General features: G+C 37.6%; 1 protein-coding gene and 1 long non-coding RNA gene across 16 annotated transcripts in view; one reads left to right on the top strand and one right to left on the bottom strand.

Annotated features, from left to right (window-relative positions):
* Window positions 1-25,624, bottom strand: part of kmt2ca (lysine (K)-specific methyltransferase 2Ca) — a 216,477-nt gene that overhangs the window by 170,841 nt on the left and 20,012 nt on the right. For all 15 annotated transcript variants that reach the window (XM_087309099.1, XM_087309103.1, XM_087309101.1 and 12 more), the window contains exon 2: window positions 653-823. In XM_087309099.1, coding sequence (XP_087165225.1) covers window positions 653-822 — 170 coding nt within the window. In that variant the 5' untranslated portion in view covers window position 823. The remainder of the gene's footprint in view (window positions 1-652; window positions 824-25,624) is intronic.
* Window positions 13,257-22,006, top strand: LOC147837945 (uncharacterized). Its single transcript, XR_015524734.1, has 3 exons — window positions 13,257-15,574; window positions 16,435-17,182; window positions 20,313-22,006. It is a non-coding gene; the product is annotated as an uncharacterized LOC147837945 (long non-coding RNA).

Below are 25,624 nucleotides of genomic sequence, written 5' to 3'. Positions count from 1 at the left end.
TAATGTGTGATATGACAAAAAAAGTGTCCATAAACAAATATTTTCTCAATTCAAATGAGTAACGGCTTAGACCCGGAAACAATATTCCATACGTCACGACTTAACAAACAAATAAGCCTGAGACCCTAATCACATGATTTATCCAGAAGGTTTCTTAATAGAAAGCAGTTAAATAATTCACTGCACTTAATGAATAGTTTAAATGCGCATAGGGGAGTTGCTGAATAACTGGCTGTTATTAACAAAAAAAGAGGGGGTTGGGTTTGGGTTGTAGCACAGGAAAGATAATAAGGTCATCACAACCTCATGACAGCATTAAGTAGCCTAATAAATGACCTTAAATATCACAAACATTCCTGATGTTATCGATTATATGATGAACTGAAAAACCATCGGTTCAGCCAATCTACTGAAAAGTCAATGCCAAAATATCATTACATAACCCTTGACTAATAAACCAGAAACGTTTCTATTCATAGGTGTCAGTGGTTTCTTCCATCAAGCTCTTCAATACAATCAAAATGTCAGTAATTTATACCATTCGTCCTACTTCAAGCAACACAGAGTTAAATGCAAAACAGACACAAGGTCAGCTCTCGCAGTGTGTCATCATATGCAAAGAGCTTTACGTGAGAATAGGAGATGTGCTTACTTTCTTCTGGACTTGGGTGTGACTGTGACAGAGGAAGCATCCTTGCGTGGCCGGCCCCGCGGGCGTCTGTCTAAGGGGGCCGGGCTCCCTGAGGGTGTGGCCCCAGCACTGCTCAGGGGAGGAGATGGTCCTTGCTCAGAGGGCTCCAGACTCTTTTCCTCTGATGACATTCTGCACAAAGACATGGACATATTTATTCACTTAATGCGTATGGCATTGTAAGAGAAAATTTTGCATAAATGAGCTTAAGTTAATCTGGCCACTGCATAAACATTGATAAAGCACCATTTACGTCGAGAAAACCACAAGTTAAGGAATACTAACAGTTACGTATCACCAGAAGCTTAACCACAATGTAGGTCTAAAAGGTTCTGATAGAGAATGCCAAGAAGTTTGGGCTCCAATCCTAAAATGCTTTATGCGCAAAACTGGATTAGCGCATAAAAGATGAGCAAATAAAGCAGTGTTTCCATCCAATGAGCCAAAGAGAACAAAATTATCACTTCCTGATTATCTGGTGCCAAATATCAACAGTAAAAATGGAATTTGCTGCATTAAGAGAAGCTGCGTGAATCTTTTCTTCATTTAATAAATGACTTGCGCCTTTGAAGGCAATCCTGACACGCAGTGAAGGCCCTGTGTTGTTTAAAGGCATGAGACGCTTAGCACAGATGCTCTTGATTATGGAGGTCGTTAATGATATATTAACACTAATAATACTCAGATGGTCAATGCATTTTAAAATGACCAAAACAACATTTCAGATGTTTTACAAAGTGCTCAGCCTCCTGGTTTGACCATTTACACACATATTTATCATCATAGGATCTCTTACATTACTTAATTTTAACACGCATACTGGAAATTGTTCGCTAAAATTGTTTCCATCGTTCCTTATTGATTAAAAAGTTTATGCTTCTCAGTTATGCGGATATATTTTTATGCACATTTTGGAAATGTATGCACATCTTGGCATTTTCGTCAATAGTTTTTTTTATACGCATATCGAAAATACGCATAAAATAGGTGGATGGAAACGTAGCTAAATGTACCGTCTTCCTAAAATAATCTTTTGTAATTTCAGGTTTAAGATTAAATTTAAGATTCTTCATAGAACTGTCTTTGCCAATAAAGGTTCTATGTATGTTGATCATTCTTCATAAGCTACGTTTCCATCCAAAGATGCAAATTAAACCTATGCACATAACTGGAATATCGCATATAAGACATGCGAATAAAGCAGCATTTCTTTCCAACGAGTGAAAGAGAACCAAATCATCACTTCATAATTAACTGGCGCCAAATATCAACAGTAAAAACTGAATTTGCTGCGTTACGAGCTGCGTCAATCTTTTCCATCTTTCTTACAAGATGTAAAATAAGTCTCTGATTTGCCTAGAGTGTGTGAAGTTACAGCTCAAAATATCCCGCAGAAAATGTTTTATATCTCTTGCAAACTGCCTCTTTTTAGGCTCTGATCCTAATTGTGCGGTTTTGGTGACTGTCGCTTTAAATCTAAATTAGATTGTGTTCCCAACCCTCTTTTTATGAGGTCTGATCGACAAATGCCTGTGTGTCATCATAGTGGCAGATTCCAAACAAGACTAACGTTCTATGCTAACGAGGGTGAGACCGTCTCTAATAAGCAGAGCTTTCTGTTCTGATGACATACAAAAGGAGAATATCAAAGTGCCTCTTTATATATTTTTACCATTAAAAGCTGGTTATATTCACACAGTCGCCGCACAACCGTTTAAACCCATTATAAAAGTGATTTTTGTATAATAGGTCCCCTTTAAAGGTTCTTCATAGAACCTTCAATGCTAATAACGAACCATTTTTTTTAGCAGTGAATGGTTGTTTTCAAGTCATGTTAGAAAGATCAATACACAGTGTTCCTTTTCAAAAGATACATATTCGTACCCAGAGTTTAGAGTGATACCTCAAAGGTGCATATTAGTGCCCAAATGTACCTAAAAAGTACCTTTGAGGGACCATTATGAACCCCTCAGGTAAAAATATGTACCTTTAGAAAAGGTAGTGCCCCAGTGACAGGGGAGAAGGAGGGGAGCGAACAACTGTTGAGAAATGAGAAACAAACCTTGAGGAGACCCATGATTTTATAGTTTACAAAGTTAAAATGCAAAGAAATAAACAGTCCCAGAGATGGGTTGTTGATTAAGGAGACAAGAAAATGTACAGGCCTGGTGGTGCTCCAGGAACGCGGTTGAGAATCACTGATCTATGGAATCATCAGTCGAAGGGAAAGTTGATGTCACTACAATGCCCTGCATCCTTAATTTTATTAAATCCTCAAATTTATTAAATAAAATGTTCAGAATATTTGAACTGAACCTTTTATTTTACTTGCTCAAAGATTGAATGCTTCAAATAAGCAATAATGACATGTTCAGTATTGTGTTGCTTTTTACAGTGTTCCCTGAGGAGTGACATAGGGGATCTTGGGTTCTACTGTACCTTCAGTGTCACTGAAAGACTGTCCCAGCAAACTCACAAGCAGCAAAATGTGCCCAGATGCAGATGTTTTGTGCATTTGACCAACGTTAGTTATATACTTTTGATTAAGACCCTAAAGAATCATATTAACTAGTGTAAAATGGGCATCCGATGTCTTCTTTAAATGGAAAATTTCTCCAAAAATGACATTTCTGTCATTGTACATTTAGACTTCACTTGTTTGGATGATTAACTATCCCTTTAAACAAGCAGCATAATACCAATAAACATTTAAAAGTAGTGTCAGTATATCTTTCAGATAATGTTTTTCTACTATGAAACAGCTTTAAAGTGTAGATATCAAAAAAATTATAATAATTTAATAAATTAAAATAAACAACAACACAATTAGTGCTGGACACAAACTAGATTTTTTTTGTTTTGTTTTTAGTTTTTTTTTCGCCTTTTCTATCGAGATAGGATAGTGAGGGACAGGCAGGAAAGCATTGGTGTTTTATATCAGCGCACTTAACCACTAGGCTATTGGCGCAGTCATAAGTTTGTTGAGAAAATGTTTATTTATATTTAAAGATTAATAAATTATACATTTATAACATATATATATATATATATATATATATATATATATATATATATATATATATATATATATATATATATATACACACAAATTTAAATATCTATGCAAAACAGTTTTGCAGTTTTTTCATGCATGTGTCTGTATTAGGGCTGCACAATTAATTGAAAACGAATCGCAATTTGTAAACTAGTGATTAGCTAATTGCAAAACGCTGCAATTTCAATATATTTATTATTTAATTTCCCCCCACCCAGAGGAAATGCATGACTGCCGTCTGTGTGTGATAGTCATACTAGCTAATTAAGTGAGCACACTTTAATATCAAAGAAAAACAGCACGTTGGTTATATGAGAATATTTTGGTTTTAAATTCACAGACGCCGAATAAAAACCACCAAAAAGCGTACCGAGACCTCCTTAAAGAAGCTGCCGCCGCGCTTCATTCTCGAAATGTATAGTTTGTCTAAAGTGTTGCATACAAACTATATAGTATACTATGAGCAGGGATACAATCAGACAGCCCAGTCGTAGCTCCATAGTCAAAAGCGGTTTGTTTAGTTGCAGGCGTTCATTTGGCATTTTCCCGTACAAGAATTCTGACCAATCGATTAACAGTTTAGCCAATATGTTTAACAATATCTGGCCAATGAGTGATGTGGGTTTTGTCAGATGACTGCATTTTGGTTCTTTTCAGCTGGTTCAGACCAAAGCATTTGGTGTGCTGTGAAAAGGACTCAAAGGCTGCACAAAATGCTACAATGTATCATTAAAGGCCCGTGCACACCGGGACGCTTTTTGCTTGCGTTTTCTGTCGACGTTTAACGACTCGTGACTAAATAAAGGGCGCCAATGTGATCGTGCACACCAACGGGCAAAACGTCAGGCGAAAAAGCATAATAAAAATAAACGACTCATGCTAATTTTTTTGTTTGTTTTGACGCGCCGCGTCAAAACCTTCTCCTCCAATCAGATTAGCACTTTTGTTCACGTACAGGGAGCTGCTGAAGTTACAGTAAACAGCACTTGAGGGCGCTCAAGCGAAATATGAACGTGGAGCTGCTTATTGCTCTGATGAACAATAATCATTGACGATAAACGCAAACGAAAAGCGTCCCGGTGTGTACAAGCCTTTATTGCCCTTGGTCCGGACAAAATGAACCGAACTATGGATGTGAAAGCACCCTAACATAATAAATACATATAAAACAAACGTTATGCCAAAACAAACAAACTCAAGTGAAAGTTTAGATTAAAACTTGATCTAGATCTGCTTATCATGGAAGGTATTGTACAATGGGATACTGTTGTAAATAATAATGACTTCAAAAACACTATATTTATCCAAAAATAAGACATTACATTTGCCTTTAATCTGCTCCATATCCATAAAACCTACAAGTATTCAAAACAACAGAATGATTCATCAATCATTTAGTTGCCTTTTCATCTAAAGTAATTGCTCCACTTGAATGAAAATGTACCTCTTTCTTTTTTTGTCTGTGTGTGGGCCAAATATTATTAAATCACAAAATATATTTACTCGCAAACGCTGAATAATCTATTAAAGGCTTCAATCCATAAAATAATCATCGATGTAAAATAGTTATCAACACAAGAGTTTGCTTCAGCCTTGTGGCCTCAGTGCTGTGCGGTGGATGTGAGGAGAGCAGAGCGGTGCTGTTGACTCATGGCTGATGATGGTGAGCACAGCTGTGTGTGGATGAACACTGGGGAGAGCTGCTACTCAGCGTGGCGCCGCTGCTCTCCACGGAGCACAGCTCAAATTAATTTAGAGATTTTATTCAGCACAGTCATGCTGAGGACATAGGAGGAAAATGAGGGAGGAAAACCCCATGTGCCCAGCAGAGAGGCCTGCTTATTTGAATGCTGCTTTCACTGCCGGCGTCACAAGGCCCCTTCTCTCTACCTGACCGCAACAGCCCGACGACAAACCCACTCGCACAAGGAAGCGGAAGTCATTCAACGGTTTAGATATGTTGGCATTTCACAGACTGTTTTTTTTGCAAGCTACACTGTAGGGCTACACAATTAATTACATTGAAAACGTTACATTTTTAGATTTTATTTATAATAAATGAAATAGTCTATTGCGTTACATCCCGTTATGGTCTACTCTGTATCACTTTGTTAATTACACAGTGTCGTTCCACGCTTAGTGCGACATTAACAGCTGACTTTGTGCACATTTTTAAGTCTCGTCTGATTTCTGCTTTAAGATTTTAAAGGGGGACTATTATGCTGCTTTTGCAAGATGTAAAATATATCTCTGATGTCCCTAGAGGGTGTGTGTGAAGTTTCAGCTCAAAATAACTAACATTTCTTTATATATCTCCTTGAAACTGCATCTTTTAGGGTTTAATCTAAATTGTGCCGTTTTAAATTTAAGGGTGCTTTCTAGGGGGGTCAAAATGAATCGTTTCCTCAATGCAGACGTGGACAATTTGATATCAGTTCAGTAATAATCATAACTGGTTATTACATACTGACGTCATGTATCTCCTATGTCACGGTAGAATACTATGGCGAAGGAGGCAAGCGAGAGTAATTATTTGAACTACTTAAAAAGCAGATAATTGTGCACAATTCATTGCTTGTATGTTTGCTGGACAGTCTTTTACTGACGCTGAAGAAGGTACAGCACACGAGCCGCTATTTTACTGCTAGAGAGAAAATGAAAGCTGTAAAACTCTCTCACTCTCTCCCATTTTGGATAAGTGACACACTGGCATGTTTGTGAGGTAACTTCCCCTCTCCTCACGGCTAATAAAATTATACTTGTGGGTCCAGACACGCGTGTTTGCAGTGTGAGTTTTCTCCACTGCGTCTATTATGGATTACATGTGATAACTGCGCATTATGCGCTCATTAACTGTAACCGTGGCAGTTCTTCCCGCATAAATCATCGGTTAACAGCGGCAACAATTTTAGAACCAATTGCAGCCCTTTCTTTTAAGCAGGTGAAGATGACCAATCATAGGAGTGTAAAGGCTGATTTATACTTCTGCGTCAAGCGCACGTGTATGCTCAGGCGCAGCCTACGCGTTGACGCATAGCCCTTGCCGTGGCCGTCAGCGACACTGATGCACACCTCTCAAAAAAGGAGGTCGCAACGGCGCGTAGCGCAAGCTCTGTGATTGGTCTCGCTTAGTAGCGCTGACGAGTGTTGGCAGAGGTGAGAGCCCGATGGAGAGAGTGTTTCCAAGTGTTGAGTGCCGTGAATGAGCTCCAGATGGAAACTGTTGTTTTGTGTTTACCTTATGATTAAAGTTGCATGTTCGCCGATTCCCGCCTCAAAATGAGCATCTATTTGAGTTAAAAAGAGTGTTTTCTTTAAGCAGGTAAAATTAATGGTACAGTTCATTTATCCAACTGCTGAGATATCCATAAAACGAAATAAATGGCAAGATAATCGTTATCGAACCGAACTGTGAGACCAGTGTAGGTTCACACCCCTAGTGCTTTCACACCTAGACGTTTGTTTTGGAACCTGTCTTGTTTGCCCAGTTAGCACGATTTGTATGTCATACGTGAATCCCGTAATCGCGCTTGGATGCGTGCCAAATCAACTGGGTTTGAGAACGCCATAATGAGGTGGTCTCGGCTCGACTGAAACAAATTCTGGAGAGGAATGATTGTAGTAAGAAAGCAATGTAAGCAAACAAACAAACAAGACAGGCTATATCATAGTGTATTATGGATACGTAATAGCTAATAATACTAATAATGAGTATGGTGGGATGTCATCCGTACCGTTTCATGTCGAAAATGAAAGTGAAAGCATGCTGAAATATTAACAAGAGCTGTTTATCCATTAGGAAAACTGACTGAAATTATGATCTTATATATTTTTTTATATTTCAATCTTGTATTTGTATTAGGCCTGTTTGTATTTCTGCAATGACACCTTGAAAGAAAGATCAATGTTGATCTGCTAATTGTAGCCTCGGTTCATCTGTTACTTCTCTCTATAATTTAAGCCTTTAATGCATAATTCTGGCCACCGCTTATTTAATAGATTGATTGATTCAATAAAGTGACCAAAACACATTTGGTAATGTCTTAATTGAATGTAAACAGATAAATAATTTTTGCATTCAGTGTATGACAGCAGCTTAAATAATACTGTTGCTGTCTGTCAATGTTACAAAAAACCCTGTTACATCTCCCTGAAGAACTTTAAGTACTGGATGTGTGTGTAAGTGTGTGTGTCTGTGTGTACTTAAACAGCCATATAAACCTAATGACATGTGTAATGTCTCATGTAATGCACCATGGAAGTGTGTCAATAAAAAAGCAGGAAATTAATTCAATGTCCATAACTTTATAGTTAGAAATAGACGAGAACTGTTTATATTTATTATATTTTTTACCATACTAGCTATGGTGATTTTCATTTAATGTTTCAATAAATCTCTCATACAAGCAAAAACAATTCACAGCCACAGTTTTAATACAAATCCAACTGGATAATGAATTATTTCTTTATAAAGACGCCATAAAAACTGCTAGGCTAACTGTAGATCTGCAATATAATATCTGCATTTCTTTTCAGTGTTTTTACTATTCATAATTTGTTACATTTTTTGTCAAAATGAAAATCCTTTTATGGTTTAGATCAGTGGTCCCCAACCCCTGGCCACAGACCAGCAGCTGTTCATGGATCTCTCCGCACAAGAGATCTTTATTTCCGTTTTATGTATTATCTGAATCTGAACGATCTTTTATTTTGAAAAATGATCGTATTCTCTCGGTTAAATTTCAGTCACATGAGTGGCAAAATTTAACCCACAATCTGTCAAATTAGTAAGAAAGAAATAAGCCTTTGAAAAGTTTCTTTGTAAAAGGGAAAAGCCAAGTGAAGGACCCATGAAGTGCCAAGGAATCGAACCGCAACCCATTTGTCAACAAATTAGGTGAATTCAGCATGTCGCAAATTACAGATTGGCGTGACCCGCGGCACATGCCTTGCCCGTAGCCGTTTATGTATACTTTTGCACGCTGTTAGTGTTGCTCTGCAATAACACTTCCAAAATGCTAGCTGGCAGTAGGTTATGTTATGTTAATCTGAATCGAGTTTCTACGCAGGTGTTTTGTTTTATTCTGGACGCTACCTTTATGTAGAAGCACCTAAAACTTGCTCGTTCAGAGGCGGAAACCAGCAGAAGCGCAACAACTCTATTCATAAGGTAAACACAAAACATCTGGAGCTCCTTCACGGGCCTCGACACTTGTAAACACTCACTCCATCAGGTTCGCGACTGTCAGCACCTCACACTCTTGGCACAGCTACTGGCCAATCACCATGCTTGCACTACGGTCACAGCGACGTTTAGTAACATTTTTTGTGAAGTGTGCCACAGTGAGGCCTATGTGACTGTGCTAAGGCTGTGCTGGACCATACGCGTGCACTTGATGCAGAAACATAAATCAGCCTTTAAGGTAGTTCACATATCGTGTCTTTTCTGGCAATCTATTCTCCCAATATGTGCGCTCAAGCCCCACGCCTCCGTTTGAAATAACGAACTTGCATGCACATATTTGGAGAAAGTCGGCCCCAATTTTTCTGAATACCGCGACCACACCCCAAGCCATCTGACAAGAATTGACCAATCAGCTTCATACTTTGCATGTAATATACACATTTTGCTAGACTAATTACCTCAGACAAACTTAGAACACCTAAATACTGCAGGGCTTTTTAATTTTCTACATAAGTAAAACTTGTATCACAGTTGCAACAATGAGTACGAACACCAATAATCCAATTAAAACAATACTGATTTAGAGTCTACCATGTAAACAGAGATTTTTGATGAGCTTAATCAGACTGAAGTCATAATCGAACTAAACAAAAAACTGAATTAAAACATGTGCAGTATGCTGTTTTTTTGTTGCAATACTGAAGTGCAGTACAGACATGTAAACACCGCAATCAAACTATTACCATCATGTAGGATTTTCACCGCATTACACATTACATGGATACTCTTTACACACATGGCTATTTGACACTATTCTCTGCACCTACAGAGTCAGACAAGACACTTGCACTGTGAAATGCAGAGTTTTTTTTTCCCCATACAGCGTGCTGTATTAAATTCCATTAAAACAACACTTCCAGAAGTTCATACTCGCATCCAATATCTCGTTTGTCACAGGGGGGCATGTATGAAATGTTCCTGAATGAAAGTAAAACTGCCGAACTGCAGTTAAAGTTCGACAAATTAAAAATGAAATTACATAAAAACTCCGGAGGAAACGTGGATAGTGTGGTGAGACAATGGATTTAAACATTGCTATAACATGTAAAGCAGTATCATGAAAGGAACATACAAAACGCAACTCATAAAAACACCCTAATCATATTATTCTCTTAGAACCCCTGGTCTGCGGTAAAAACAGTCCGTGGTGATGAAATGGTTGCGGATTGATTTAAATGATAAAATGGCCGACAAGTTTCTCCAACAATCTAAAGATATGCGATATAGTTGAATTGGAAAATTGGCCATAGTGTGTAAATGGGAGTGTGTGTAGGTGTTTTCCTGCACTGATGGTTGAAGCTAGAAAAGCAGCCATTAATAAAACATATTGCAGAGTAATTGGAGGTTCATTCCACTGCGGTGACCCATGATAAAACAGGGAATAAGCCAAAGGAAACCAAGTAAGAGTAATAAAACAACAGCAATAAAAATAATAATAATAATAATGATAATAATGATAATAATAATAATAATAATAATAATAATAATAATAATAATAATAATAATAATAATAATAATAATAATAATAACAATAATAATAATAATGATAAAATAATGATAAAATAATAATAATTCAATACAACAGTAAAACAATAATATTAGAAATCCTTCTTTACAAAATAGCAAATATTACATGGTGCTTGGTATCAGCACAGCAATATCAAGTGTGTGATGTAAATGCATAGAGCGCTGTTTATGCTCGGTTCCCTCTCTCAAAGAACACTTGGGAATCTGAGAGGCTCTGGTCAGGCATAGGCTTCATCATGCTGTGGCTGTTTTTAGAGCTCCAGCCAATCAGATGAGAGATTCCTTGCTATGATTCAGTCTGTCTTGTGCTCTTATCTGAGCCAGTATTGGCTTGGCTGTAGAAAAACAAGACTGGGCGAGCGGCATCAATTCAGCAGCGGGTGACTTCAGTATTCTGCAAGCTTAAAGGAAACAGCGCTGCTAATCTACACGAGAAAGAATGCACGACAGCACAAACACTTTCTGAACAGGGCCTAAACTTCACTGCCATGCTGTAAACAGAGATTTGGAGAAACCTCTACAGCAAATATGGTAGGGCTGCACAATTTTTACAACTCTTTTATTCATTAGGTATTTTAAATGAGCCAAAAAATAAGGTTTCCAATACTTTATCACCTACTACATATCTGTGAATCTCATAGCTTGTACACATGGCAGTTCTAGACTACTTGCATGAATAAAGTGGTACTTCTTAATTGTCTTATGGCCCGTTTCCACTGAGTGGTACAGTACAGTACGGTACAGTACGGTGTCGGTACAGGTCAACTTTATCAGGCTTGCGTTTCCACTGCCACTTTGGTGGGCGTGGTGTACGACACAAAGTTGAAGTCAACATTATTCTCACTCGAGGAAATGTCAAAGTAAAGCTGTACGGGTCATTCAAATATCATATGAGAAGCACTTCTCTCAAAAACAGATGCTTTTTACACATAAATACGTGTGTATAAATGTTCATTCCTAACCTTTCTATGAACATTTTTTGATTATAACTACAGATCAATGAAAGAGCCTACTGTATTGTCTGCAACTATATAAAATAAAATAAAAAATGCAACAGATATGAACACATACAGCCCCTACAGTCCCTGATGTTACCAATATAAGAAAAACTACACACAACAGACATTTAGTCTTTATTTGTCTTCAAAAACAACACGAAATATAGCCCACAGTCAATGCAAACCTATCATGTGTCTTTATTCTTCACCAGCACATGTAATCTCTTGTAAGCGATTATTTCCATCACTCCGAGTTCATAATAGCCAAAAGGTGATAATAATAGTTAAACATGGCAGTTTGTTCATCTTTTAGATTGCTGAAAGAATCATTTGCTCCTTTGTTTTATCACGAGTCACTCTCATGTTTGTCCGTTTCTGAAAGGATCGAGTGTCAGTAGCACTTCAATAAGGGTTCTTTCACATCTGTAGTTCGCTTCATTTGGTCCGGAGCAAGGGTAATAAATGATACATTGTTGCATCTTCTGCCGTCTTTGTGTCGTTTTCACACCACACTCCTGGCTTTGGTCCGACTCAGTTGAAACGAACCAAAATGCAGTCATCTGACAAAATCCACATCTCTCATTGGCCAGATGTTGTAGAACATATTTCCTAAACTGCTTATTGATTGGTCAGAATTCACGTGCGGGAAAATGCCAGTGAACTCCCGCAGGTAAACAAAACCTTTTACTCTGGAGTGACGACTGCGCTGGCTGATTGTATCCCTGCTTTAGATGAACTATACATTACGAAAATGAAGCGTGGTCGCGGCTGGAAAACAGTGTTCAATGCATCGCTCGTCACTTCAGGAGGAGACGTGAATTAATTTAGCTAAACTGCAACATGGTCATCTTGCGGAAATATTACCAACAATCCATCAGGTAATGATTTCCCCTCTCTCTCTCTCTCTCTGTTGGTAAAGTGCTGTCAACAAATATTTTTCCTCCATATCTCATAATGCACAGCGCATCGGCCTACGGCAGCTGAATTAGTCCAAAACGCGCAGTACTTTTTGCGGTTGGACCTGTTTTAGTACGAATCATATTCTCACCACAAACGAACCGCTCCAGGGTTCGTTTGAAAGCGTACCGAGACCACCTCTTCAAGCAGGTCTCGGTACGCTTATTTGGTCCGCTTTTGGTGCGCACTCGAGTACGATTGCTGCATTCTCACCTGCCCAAACGAACCGTACCAAAAGGGGAAATGAACTCTAGTGCGATTCAATCCAACTAAATAAGGCAGGTGTGAAAGCACCCTAATAACGGGCACGTTATTATCATCAGCTTAAGAAGTTTGTTATTTCAATGATAAGATCCACGGCGAGTGCACGTGAGCTCTTTGGAGAAAGTGAAACCACTCACGCTTTTAGACAACCTCATAAAACAAACAGAACACAGCAGATTTTGTTCTTCTTGGCTTTGTGGCTGTTCATTAAGAGGACAACAAGGTTTGTTTGAGTTTGGGTCGACCATGGCTCATTATTTTAAGTATATAGTATTATGATACAATGTCTCAGCTGTGTATTTAAAAAATGCCACTTCCTTTGTTTTTATTCTCCTGGCTTGTGCACGTGCTACTGACATTTCTCTATAAACCAATAGTAGTCAGTTGCGCATCTAGCTCCGCTTTTTGGTACCTTTTGACAGTGGAAACGGCCCTAAAATTGAACCGAACTGTACTGTATCGTACCACTCAGTGGAAACAGGGCACTATTATGCCACCTTATTTTATTTAACCTTTTCTTATGCATGTATTATAGCTGTTTATGTATGTAAATAATGTGCAAACTTTTAAAGCATTTCAAAAAGACTGAACTTCTCAAATAGTAAACACCTTCCTGAAACGCCTCATTTATATTCCGGTCATAATTTCCATGACTTCGCTTCATCAACATATTACTAATTTACATAATAAACACCAACTGACTATTTTGACCTGCTCTCAAAGTTCAGCACTATGTCAACATTTGTATCAGTGTGGTTAAGTTAAGAAATGACAGTTAACACATCCCATCTAAAATAAATAAATAAATAAAATGCCACGAAAAGCCCTATGTGATGCTTTTACAAATATAGTTCATGTCAATCAGCGTATTCTTGTTATTTTCAAGTTCACACCTATAGTGTAGTCACTAGGGTTGCTACAATACTTAATATAATATTGAAACATCCGGTACAACCTCTGCAGTTCAATACTCATGAAGCAGAACTAAACAATAGGCCTAATGCAAAATATCATAAGAATAAAATATGGATAAATTATCGGATGGTCATTTCTGTCAATTTTCCAAATGGATAAACAGTTCTCATTGATAATTCAGCATGCTTTCACTTTCATATTCGACATCAAATGCACACTTACCGGTGGGAATGACATCCCGCCATACTCATAACTCTCTCTTTATATAGCCGTAGCTATTACACAACAATAATACACTGTGATATAGCCTTGTTTGTCAGTTCGTTGGATTGTTGTGCTTTCTCATATCAATTAATGTGCTCTGCAGTTTATTTAAATCGAGCTGAGACCACCTTATTCAGGCAATCTCGGACTGATGATTTGGCGTGGATCCAAGCGCGATTGTGAGATTCACATATGCCAAAGAACTATATTAAATGGGCAAACGAGACAGCTTCCAAAACGAACGCCTAGGTGTGAAAGCACCCCAAGACTTTGCATTGTATTTGCACGCAATTGACAAACAGTCACACCCACATAAACTAGTGACAAGACACTGATCGGGCCAGTAGCATCATGATGCTACTGGCCTAAGCGTCTTGCACGCTAGCCCCGGGCCATCAGGCAGTCCTTATTGTCGAACCCTGTGTACAGTACGCAATGTTATATTTGATCATGTGCTTGTACCCTAACTGAAATCTAATGTTAGATACATGAAAATCATTTTAATTTCTTTTTATTTTATTTTTATTTGACAGTGCGTGTGTACTAAACATATTCTATACCGAACCATAGAAAAATAGTGAGAAGTCTGTATTAGAGACTTAAAAATCTGTCCCACTCCCAGAGGATTCAGTCCCACTCCCACAAAAATATATTATTTTCTCCTGCTCCCACCCACACTATTCAACTTGTCCCATCCCCAAAATACTGCAGATAAAGATACACATAGTTTTATTTTCACTGCTTCTTCCTGCTGATCTGTTATTTGTTTCACTTGCTTGAGTTTTGAATAGAAAAAAATAAATTATGTTTCATTTATTAGAGTTTAATCAAATGGAATAATAAACATAGACACAAGAGAAGCTGTTCAGAACATAGAAATAGTCAGAACAGAAGAAATAGGCTAATAATTTTGCTAAAATTATTAATTAAATGCTTGCATTAATTCATTCAACTATTTTTTTTGTTCACTTAATTAATTAATTCAGATAAACAATTTTAGTTTTAAAAATAACAGTTAAAGTTATGAATTAAACATTTTTTAATTATGAACCTTGTTTTACACAGAGGCCACTGCTCATGCAAAAATGTGTACCAAATAACCTGATACTGTATAACCAGTTTGAACATAAGAAACCAGTGACAGAGTTATAGCATGTCTATTATACAGTTTCAAACATTTGTGACCCTGAACAACAAAACCATGCCTTAAATCAAAGTTTATTTTTAGCAAAAGTCAAAATTACAACTTTTTTCTGCCCTGCCAAAAATCATTATAAGAATTACAGAACATAGAAACCCAATGATTTGCAGTATGTCACAGCAGCAGGTACTAATATTGGTCCCAAAATCATTTCATCACAAGTGGTGAGCCAAGACAGGTTGACCTATATATAGGGAAAATGTCTCTGACTTTATTGCTACACTGTAGTACAAAAAAAATAATGACAACATTTGCTTTCAAGCAAATGTCACTTTTTAAACTTCATATTTTAAGGGTGCAGAAAGTTTGACACCGATTGGTTGAAGTAGGTATTATACACCTGGTTCAAAACACAGCGCAGGTTGCCAGGTTGACGACACCAACTGAAACGTGACTATTAAGCCTAAAGGTTGATTTAACCCGTGTTCTAAATAAAAGCAACGGCACATGATACAGGGCTCGAAATTAACCTTTTTGCTTGGTAGCACTGGTGCTCCTAACTTTAAAAATTTAGGCACATCAGCCAAAATTTAGTCGCACCCATCAATTATGAGCACCGTTACCACAAGTTTTATACAAACATATTGATTGTATTTGAAATCAACACTAATCAAACTAACAAGCAAAAAAAAAAAATCATATATAACGTTATATGCAAGCGTGAGGAAAATATGTCTCAACAAAATCCCGTTATCACAAGAAAATAGATTTTTATAACATAACTGAGTGACCAAAGCATACACGGAGTGCTCACCGGCCCTGCATGCACTGCATGAGTTAACGTGTTAACAGTAAAACTAGTAAGATGTGTCATTATTTGCAACTGTAGATGCCATGGTTACTAAAACAAAATCTGTCAAGTGTTATGTTATCTTCATTCTCATCTTCAGCGCTTTACAATTTTTCGCGGTAGTAGCTCTCTGTCATCCGAAGCCAGAAGGCACTGAGTGACTGACAGCTGATATTAACCAATCATTCGCGTTCAGTGCTAGAGCAGTGGTGGGCCAATAAGAAGAGCGCAAAGGCGGGGCAAGCAGTACGGACGTGGATTTGTTTACTGCACCAAGTTGACATGACAACTGTTTTAAACCATTCCCGAGCGCTGCGTTTCAAGTGCAGACAAAAAACTTAGAGATGCATTCTGCGTGAATGTCTCCCGAATCCGCGTATGTGCTGAACATTTTGCAGTAAAAAGTGGTTGCACACAACAATTTTAAACACTCGCAGAAATGCTCCCAAATATATTTCAAGGTCACATAGATAAAATTTCGGGCGCATATGCGATCAAAAGGGTCGCAATTTCGAGCCCTGTGATAGAAGGAATACTTTCCTATTTTAAAAGTAGTATTTGTCTTAACCAAAACCTGAAATTTATATTTTAGAAACGGCTTCTATTTCTTGCAGCTAAACAACAAAAACTGATCACCTCAGGCACACCTCATGTGCTTTATTCAGTGTTAAATGCTAATAATGTAAGTCTGAATGCCATTTTACATGACATTTATTACCACACTACTAAAAGCAGGAGCAGATTCACCTCAGATCTTGAAAATAAAATAAATTCAAAATTAAACTTTAGAACTGTGACTCAGTGCAAGTCAACACATATCAGTGATTCAGCATGTACAATTAATAGAGTTAAAGAGGTTTAATATGTATTATTTAAATTAGGGCAAAGCAGTGGCGCAGTAGGTAGTGCTGTCGCCTCACAGCAAGAAGGTCGCTGGGTCGAGCCTCGGCTTAGTTGGCGTTTCTGTGTGGAGTTTGCATGTTCTCCCTGCGTTCGTGTGGGTTTCCTTCGGGTGCTCCGGTTTCCCCCACAGTCCAAAGACATGTGGTACAGGTGAATTGGGTAGGCTAAATTGTCTGTAGTGTATGAGTGTGTGTGTGTGGATGTTCCCAGAGATGGGTTGTGGCTGGAAGGGCATCCGCTCTGTAAAAACTTGCTGGATAAGTTGGTGGTTCATTCCGTTGTGGCGACCCCTGATTAATAAAGGGACTAAGCCAACAAGAAAATGAATGAATTTAAATTAGAAACCTTACCATTATTGTTGGAGTGCAGTGAGTGCACTAGGGTTGTAACAATATACCGGTATGATGGTCTACCACGATTTGAACGTGCACGATTATCATACCAAGAACAATTGCATATCAACGGTTTTAACCCTTAAAGACCGAGACAGCCGCCCGTGGCTAAAAATAAGTATTGCTCTTAAATGTTTAATAACTTTTGATCTGCTGATCCGATTCATACAATTCAAAGATTGGCATAAAGAAAAGAATCTCAGCTTTCCAGTGCTGTATCACATAACATTTGCGGACTTTCAGAGGCTCCGGAATCAGTGCAATGACGTCATCAAAATTTGACAATGCTGATTTGACAAAGAAACGCTCGTCACTGTGTCTCCGGACAAACCAGACATCATACATTGATGCATTGTCCCTCCTCCATGCCCAGATTGGTTCAAACTCGCTATATCAGAACCAATAAGCATAGGTTTCACTTTTGTTTGTGGACCAACAAGCTTTTTGAACAACACGGAATGAGAGATAGGCATACATTTATGCGCGGCTAAATAAAACGCAAAAAAAAAAAAAAGTTTTGCATGAAATAATTCTCATACTAAGTACTTTTGCATGCACAGCAGCACAGAAACATGACAAAACAGTGACACAGCAAAGACGAACTGCTGCTCTTGCTGTTTTCAAAAGACCCAAATGAAGGTGCAGCTGTTTGTCTGCATTGCAGACAACCATATCCAAATCCATATCCACAGACAACCATATCCATGCTGGCACATAAAACCTAAGGATGTTCCATATTGAATCTAGTTTCGTTATGTAACTATTTATAGTATAGTAAATACTTATATCTATTTTTTACTGAGGATTTGCACCATGTTTATTTGGACTTTGACACATTATTTATTATTTTCTTATTTTTTTATTTGTTCATTGTACAAGTGGACACATTCTCTCACCTCAGCGGTCAAGATTAAGTCCTGAAAATCTCAACATGCTTACATTTCTTCATCACAACCTAGACTGAAAAAAACAACGCTTTAAATACATGTTTACTAGGGATGTAACGGTATCAGAATTTCACGGTACGGTAATACCTCGGTATCCATGTCACGGTACGGTATTTATTGAATCATTTACAGGAAAAAACAAAACTTATGAAAATACTCCAAAAAAGTGCCAAAAGTGTCAATGACATACAAATTAGCCATCTATCTGTAAGCTTTGAAACAGGAACTTCAATTTTAATAACAAAAAAAATATTAAACCATGTAAAAAAAAATTTAAGTTTTTAATTTAGTATTGTTGAAAACTCATCACATTCAACATTTAATCACTCACTCACTTAGATAGAGATGGGTTTAAAGGAAAATTATCATATAAATATAATCTGGTAAAAGCTGGTATCTCTGGGCATTTACAATGTCCCCTGCAACAGAAAAAAAAACCTCTCATTTGGGACTGAGGTTTCTGGGACAAGAGAGATATGACTTATATGACTTATTTCTCGAGCGCCGAAAACGGAGCGTTTCGAAAATGCTGGAGAGGCCGTTTTCATTCTGAAACGCTGCTGCTCCGTCTCAGTGTGGATGGGGAAAGTCGGAGACATCTGAAAACGGAGGCAGGGCTGCAAACGTTCGCCTATCTGATTGGGGCTTTTCCTCAATATTAAGTAGCCCACACACACAGTTCAGTCTCGCATCCTCTTCTTGTAAGTTAAGACTTCGCAAGTTTGATCAAGACTGCAGTCTCCCCCTTCACAGTTTGATATGGAAAACATACCGAGGACACGGGTAAATCTTCAAAGGGAACAGTGTACTGTATAACTTCATTCACATCACCTTGGCTACGTTGTTTCACTTTCTCATAAATAAAATGTAAACATGATTTAAGGAACTGCATATTTCCTTTTTAATATTAGAAAACTTAACAGACAGCAGAAATGTTGAGGCGCCGTGCTGCATATATGAGCGTCATCTTCACTGTGTGTATATTTATAACAAAACGGAGCCGATAACAACTGCCTCCTTTCAATTTCAGTGAAAATACGAAACGCACCCTCTCTTTTGCTGAATATCAGTTTTAATAACAATTATAAAAGTATAACATACAATAAGTTTATACATTGTAGGAAATAAAGGCAAGCGATCAGTCAATGTACCTGGATTAATCATTAACTTATCTTTGCGCTTAACCAATGTTACCCGTGAACAAGTAACTTAATAGATTCCAATGACCAAAGTCAGGGAATTGGCCTATGTCGTTAGATAAAGACAACAACATGAATGAAATATCACGTTTAGCAAATATAGTGAGATTAGATCCAGCGGGAGATGCTTGATGAGCAGTCCGACAAGCAGAGCTCTCATCTGGGTAGAAATGCTGGAGCGCTTGCCCGAGCGTGTCTGTGGTCACGTGATGTGCGTTTTCAGCGTTTTGGTGTGGACGGAGAGCAGTTCAGAAACGCTGGGTAAAACGCGAGTGTGGACGCGGATCGTTTTCATTCTACAACGCCGTTTTAAAACTAAAACGCACTCTTGTAAAAGGGGCCTTAGAGTTTTACAGCTCTTTTTGATCCCCGCTTCTAGCAGCACACTCCATTTCCGCATTACTGGATCTGTAGCGACAACAGACCGCAAGGGATGATGGGGATTGTAGTTTTCGCTACCTCCCGTTCGCTTCATTCGCCTGAGCAAATTTTCTCAGAAGACCTATAGTTTTACCGAGTCATGCGACTTCGGTAATATCGAAAAAAATTAATATTGCGGTATGACGGTATTTACAATACCGTTACATCCCTAATGTTTACAGCCATAAACTTGGTATTGCACTTTTGGTCTACCATTTATCCTGCTTATAAGGAAGGACAGTTTAAGTTTATTTTTGTCTAATCTTAAAAGACCTTGCTTGTTTATTCCTTCTAATTTAATTTATTAAAATGGGAAATTTTTCATTTTATTTTTATAAAAGACTTCTATAGTTCTATTAAAATGGTTCTTTCAAAAGTTTGTTGAAATAAAACCTTTGTTCAGTCAGAAAACGTGTTCTTATTCTTTTCAGGGTCTTTGCTATGAGAATTACTATTTAATACCATATACCGCGAAACCGTCAAACCGTGGTATTGTTTTAGACGATTATCATACCGTAAAAAATTCATACCGTTACAACCCTAGAGTGCACTACTCTGTGCTTCTGAATGGCTGTATTTAAATTTCTGCTGTGTTTCAAACAGTCCAACTGCTTATCACTGCATATCTCATCACTTAGCCTGTTGTTAGGACACAGGGTTACACCTGCTTACCTAATGTTTACGTTCATAATATTTATATTCTTTGCTAATTAATAACCTCAAGTGGAACTCTGAATCAGCATCTCACTCCGAAGGCTGTTACTGTCCACATTTCAGTTGGAAACGCACACTTGAAGAGCCTTCATGACTGAATAAAATAAATGCGCTGTTTTCTACCAAGGCAACCCGGGCTGCTAAAATATAATTGGCTGAACTGGCATTAAGTGGGTTAAAAGAACCAAAACAAAAACCGACGTTCTGACACGCAACACATTTTCAAAGCAGACTATCTGACTTGAGCATTGTTTTTCAGATAAACAAAAATGCTTACTTTGCGTTTCTTAAACATATGGTAATTTCTAAGCCTTAGAAGAGTCAAAAACATACTGTATACAGCACCTTTACCTTCTTAAGTCAGGGTAAATGATCTTGAAACTTAATTTCCAAGATTTTTTCAATTGTACAGTTGCATTCATATAAAACAGTGACTATATTATATTGAAATTACACACTGACACGTGCGTAAAGTCAATAGCTATAAAGAAGTACAACTTAAGCCCTAACCCATATAAAGATGTACTCTGTATAAAGAATTTTTTATTTCTTTATTAAATTTTAACTTCACCAACTGCAATCATACAAAACAAGCACTTCTTCCAGGTGTTTTCATTTATGCCCACATACCACTGGGATATGCGTTCACAGGTAACTGCAACATTTATGAGTTTATTACGCAGATTATGCAATGCAATCAAGATAACGCAGGTGCAAATAACATGGATGAAGATGCTAAATATAGCACGTACACAAAGACAACAAGAGAGCCAGGATCTACCGGTCAACATATGCTGATGTGTTTCATTAGTAATCCACAGCTTTGGCCTTTAAGTAAGGTGGATTACCAGCAAATGTTTAAACGTCAACATGACAAAATCTGTAATGTAGAGTATCTGACATGCTATAGTGTAAACACCTTGAGAGCTCAATCCCTCATAAACACTGAAAGAGAGAGAAGGAGAGATGTGTTATTGTTAATAAATATAAATCAGGATTCTAAGTTGTACTCAGTCAAACACCAACCGTCCATCTCTAGATAAATCCCTTATGCTCTTGACCAAGTCACCTTTCTTGCTTTAAAACTATAATTAATTTATATGCGTTCCATATTATTTTAGATTTGATTATTCTTTTCTGTATCTACTAGGGATGGTTACATATACCGATTAACCATTAACCGAAAGGTTGCATTTTTAATGGCATCATGTAAACGTAAAACATATTGCCAACTTGCCAGGCGGTAACACACATTTTGCCAAATAAGCTAAATGAAAGGAAAGAAAAGAAGGATATTACTGGACACAGTTTGACACAGACGAGTTGATGTCAGACTCTTTGCACAAGTGGAGAAAGCCACAAACTTTTTAAAACCTCTTCGCAAACAAGCCGACCACAAATAGGAGTTACAGGATTTTCTCTACATCATAGCAGTGTCAGGGTTCTGCCACTCTGGTCTTGTAAATTCTTGTTTTGGTGGCAGAGCTCGGACACTACCCATGTCTGGTCCTGTCTCAGTCTCTGTGTGCGTGCGCGCCATCGTGGGTGTACGCAGAGTGTGCGCGCTCCTGCTTGATGCGGCCACGCGCGCGCTCTGCGTCCCTCAGATGCGTGTGCTCTTGTACTCTGTCTGTGTTTTCGTCTGTCAGCAGCGTGGTGTTTCATTCCCAGCGTCTCAGTCTTGTTGGTTTCGGTTTTGGTCGGCGCTGGGATGAAGCATGCACGCTGCGTGTGTGAGCGCACGGACAGTGTTTTCATTCATGGTGTGCTCGTGTCTTGCCTCTGTTGTCAAAGCACGTGGCTCTGTGTTTACATTGTGGTCACGTGCTTTTGTCGTGTGCTTCAGTGTTGTGTTTGTGTTGTCATGAATTGTCTTGTCTTGTCATGAATTGTGTTTGTCGTCTATTGTCTTGTCCCACCCACCTTGTTATCTTGTTTGTAATTATTATTTTCACCTGTCTGTTTATTGGTTTGTCTTTCCTATTTATTCTCCTAGTGTGCTCTGTTCTGTGCTGGTCCGTTGTTTATCGTTTCCTTTCCCTGTTGTATGAGGTATGCTGATTCCGGTTCTACAACAGTGGTTTAGAGTTTTGTGTCTTGCCTAGTTCTAGACCAAGTCTAGTTTAGTATATAATATAATGTCGTGTTTTTCCCCACATGGGGAGATTTGAGTTTTGTTTTTGTTTTATTTTTTCAATAAAATCCTTCATTTCCTGCATTTGGGTCCTCGCCTCCTCTCCATCCACCCCCATACCGTGACAAGCAGAGCTGCACAATTCTGGCTAAAATGAGAATTGCGATTTCTGGGGTTAAAATAAAGATCTCGATTCTCTCACGATTCTGTAGATGTAAAACAAAGGTTAATATGAGTTAGCAATTATTATTGTTTTTTCTCAAACATATGGTAAAACAACAATAATAATATTATGTGTAGGTCTACTGGTTTCTATAAATAATTCTATTCTACTTATAATAATTCTGATGTTGAATTATGTTTGAGATATATGCTTGCAATCATTGACAACATTATTACACCATTTAATTTACTGGTAAAATCAACATTATATAGGCTAGAGTAGTTATACTGACACTGTAAACATTTATTTTCATGCACAACTGTGTGTTCGCTATGAACGAAAACATATCAAATGCTTGTCGCATTCAGAACTGTAAAATGCGATATGATTATTTAAATGACATGCTCACTTTCAGTTTCATTTTCACTGCTAAGTGCAGTTCATATTTCACGCGCGGCTCTCAAACGATCACTCTGTGCCACAAACTCAATACTATTTACAACTTAATTACCTGTTACTCACAGCAGGTTCTGTTCACTAAAGGAGACGCGCGCGCGTCTATCATTAAGTAGGGCGCGCATCCGCACTACAGCTCACGGTCAGCAGCTCACGTGTGATTTCCCGGCCGCGAAAACAGCATTATATGAAGACAAAAATGAAATTTGTAGGTGAATTATACCTTATAAATACAGTATGTGACTCTTTCAACATCATTTGAAGGTGCCCATGTCGCAGAGCAATGTATGTGAAAGAATGAAAAGACTCGTGCAGCCGCCTTTGCTTCTCCCCTGAACTTAAAAATATGATTGACAAAATCGTAGAAATGCTGGATTAAGATCGTCTAGGGGGTCGAACTGAGATTGCGATCTTTTTACGATTAATTGTGCAGCTTTACATCATAGTGTGCTCCATGCTATTCATAGGCTATTGTTTTAATGATTTAGTGTACAACCAACAAACCAACCTTTTTTCCATTTGGAAAATTGTTAATAGTTCTCATAAAATATAATTTCTAATAATCTTTTCTAATTAAAAAAGCCTCAATTTGAGGTAGCCTGCTATTTAAAAACCTTATGATTGAAAAAAAAAAAAACAGCCTATATGCCGGTTCTTAAAGAGGATTTAGTCAGTGTTTTTATTTTGCACTCTAAATTTGTAATTTAATTGAAAAATAAAAGGATGGCCTAATAATTTTAGTCTTTTTATTATTTTATTTTTTTATGTTGTTGAAAACACTCCATGTGTGTTAAGATGTTCTGTTGTTAATATGTTCTATATGCTGTTGTTCGCATGTTAAAAACAAATCAGTATTTTAAAATGCCATGTTTTATGTGTCAGATACAAAATAGACACGTCAATAATTTGTTTTTATTAAACAATAAGCTACTGTAAATCTGACTGGTAAACAGTTAATATTCGGTTGCTAGTTGGGAAAATAAACCTAAATGAATGAGCATCCCTCAGGCATGCATGTGATCAGCCGAGGACAAAAAAAGATTAATTGTGCGGCTCAAGGAGATTTTGAGTGTGAGATTCAAGGTGTGTGTTTCCTTCAATTATTTAAAAATCAAGTTATGCACCCTTCATATGTACTGTCCAAAACTGACCTAAACAGTGAACTTTATGGGCAACAAAATAAAAGTAAAAAAATAAATCATTAATCGTAATAGAGTTAAAATGTTCAATATAAGATTTTGATTTTAGGCCACATTGCCCTACTTTTTTTGTTCATTATATTACTGACTACTTAACTAGCATTTTAGATTTTTGCTTCTTTAGGCTAGAATTTTCGCTGTGTTTTTAAAATGTTGTAGTCATAATTTTACTGAATACAAATAAAATCACAGGTTAAAAACAACTTCAGTGATAATACCCAGCAAATAAAAACAAATCCAAACCGCTGACCTGACAAGGTCAATATAAAACATTCTTAGCATTGAGCCCTGAATTGTCGACCTTAAAAAAAGCTTGAACGCCATTAGTGCAATGCTTCTTCTCAATACAATCCAGTCAGTCTAGATCATGTACTACACTACATCATGTACTATGTCTCATTCCACTCTGTCAGTAACTAATCAATGAAAGATCTCTGTCAACTGTTTCAGACTCAATAAATGAAATCAAAATGCAAACAGACATTAAAGCAATGGAGGAACGCAGAGTTGGGAATCTCTAGGCACCTCATGATTTAATTATTGCGATGGGATTATGAAACAATTATTGACACGTCTTTTGCTTGGATAGATTTTACCTCACTGTCTGACTATTAAAGCAAAGCAAGTATCTATAATGACTCTATTTATAAACGTATATAAGAGATTTTGCAGGTCAACAAGGTTACAATGAACCAACAATGAATGGAACATATGCCTGTAGCAGCATACTTTCACATAAAAAAATGGTTCACAAATGTTTTATTAACGCAAGACTTTGTCTCATTCAGTTTAAAGTGCTTCATTATTCCAAGTGTAAACTGAATGAAATGTTTCTGAAGTGTCATCACTGTGTGACAAATGTCAGGTTTTAGATTCCAAACCGTCTCATTCCTATGTCCCAAATTACAGAGTTTCTGGAACCAAATATTTCAAGTTTCTTCAGATACATCAGACATTCCGATTGAACCAGATCCTATATTCATTTTATTTGGAGTTTCCGAAGAATTTTTGAGACTTACACCGGTACAACAACAGTTTGTATCATATGGGTTGATCTCTGCCAAAAAACCATATCCTTAAAGGGGGGGGGGGGGTTCCACTACGATATCATATTTGAAACTTTAGGTGATGTGTAATGTAGCTGTGTGAATATGAACATCTCTGAATGCAAGTTCAATGCAAAGGGAGAC

Source organism: Danio rerio, chromosome 24 (genome assembly GCF_052040795.2).
Source record: "Danio rerio strain M-AB ecotype USA chromosome 24, GRCz13ab, whole genome shotgun sequence".
Taxonomy (NCBI): domain Eukaryota; kingdom Metazoa; phylum Chordata; class Actinopteri; order Cypriniformes; family Danionidae; genus Danio; species Danio rerio.
The sequence above is the reverse complement of the archived record's forward strand: the minus strand, read 5'-3'. Positions and strand labels throughout refer to the sequence as shown.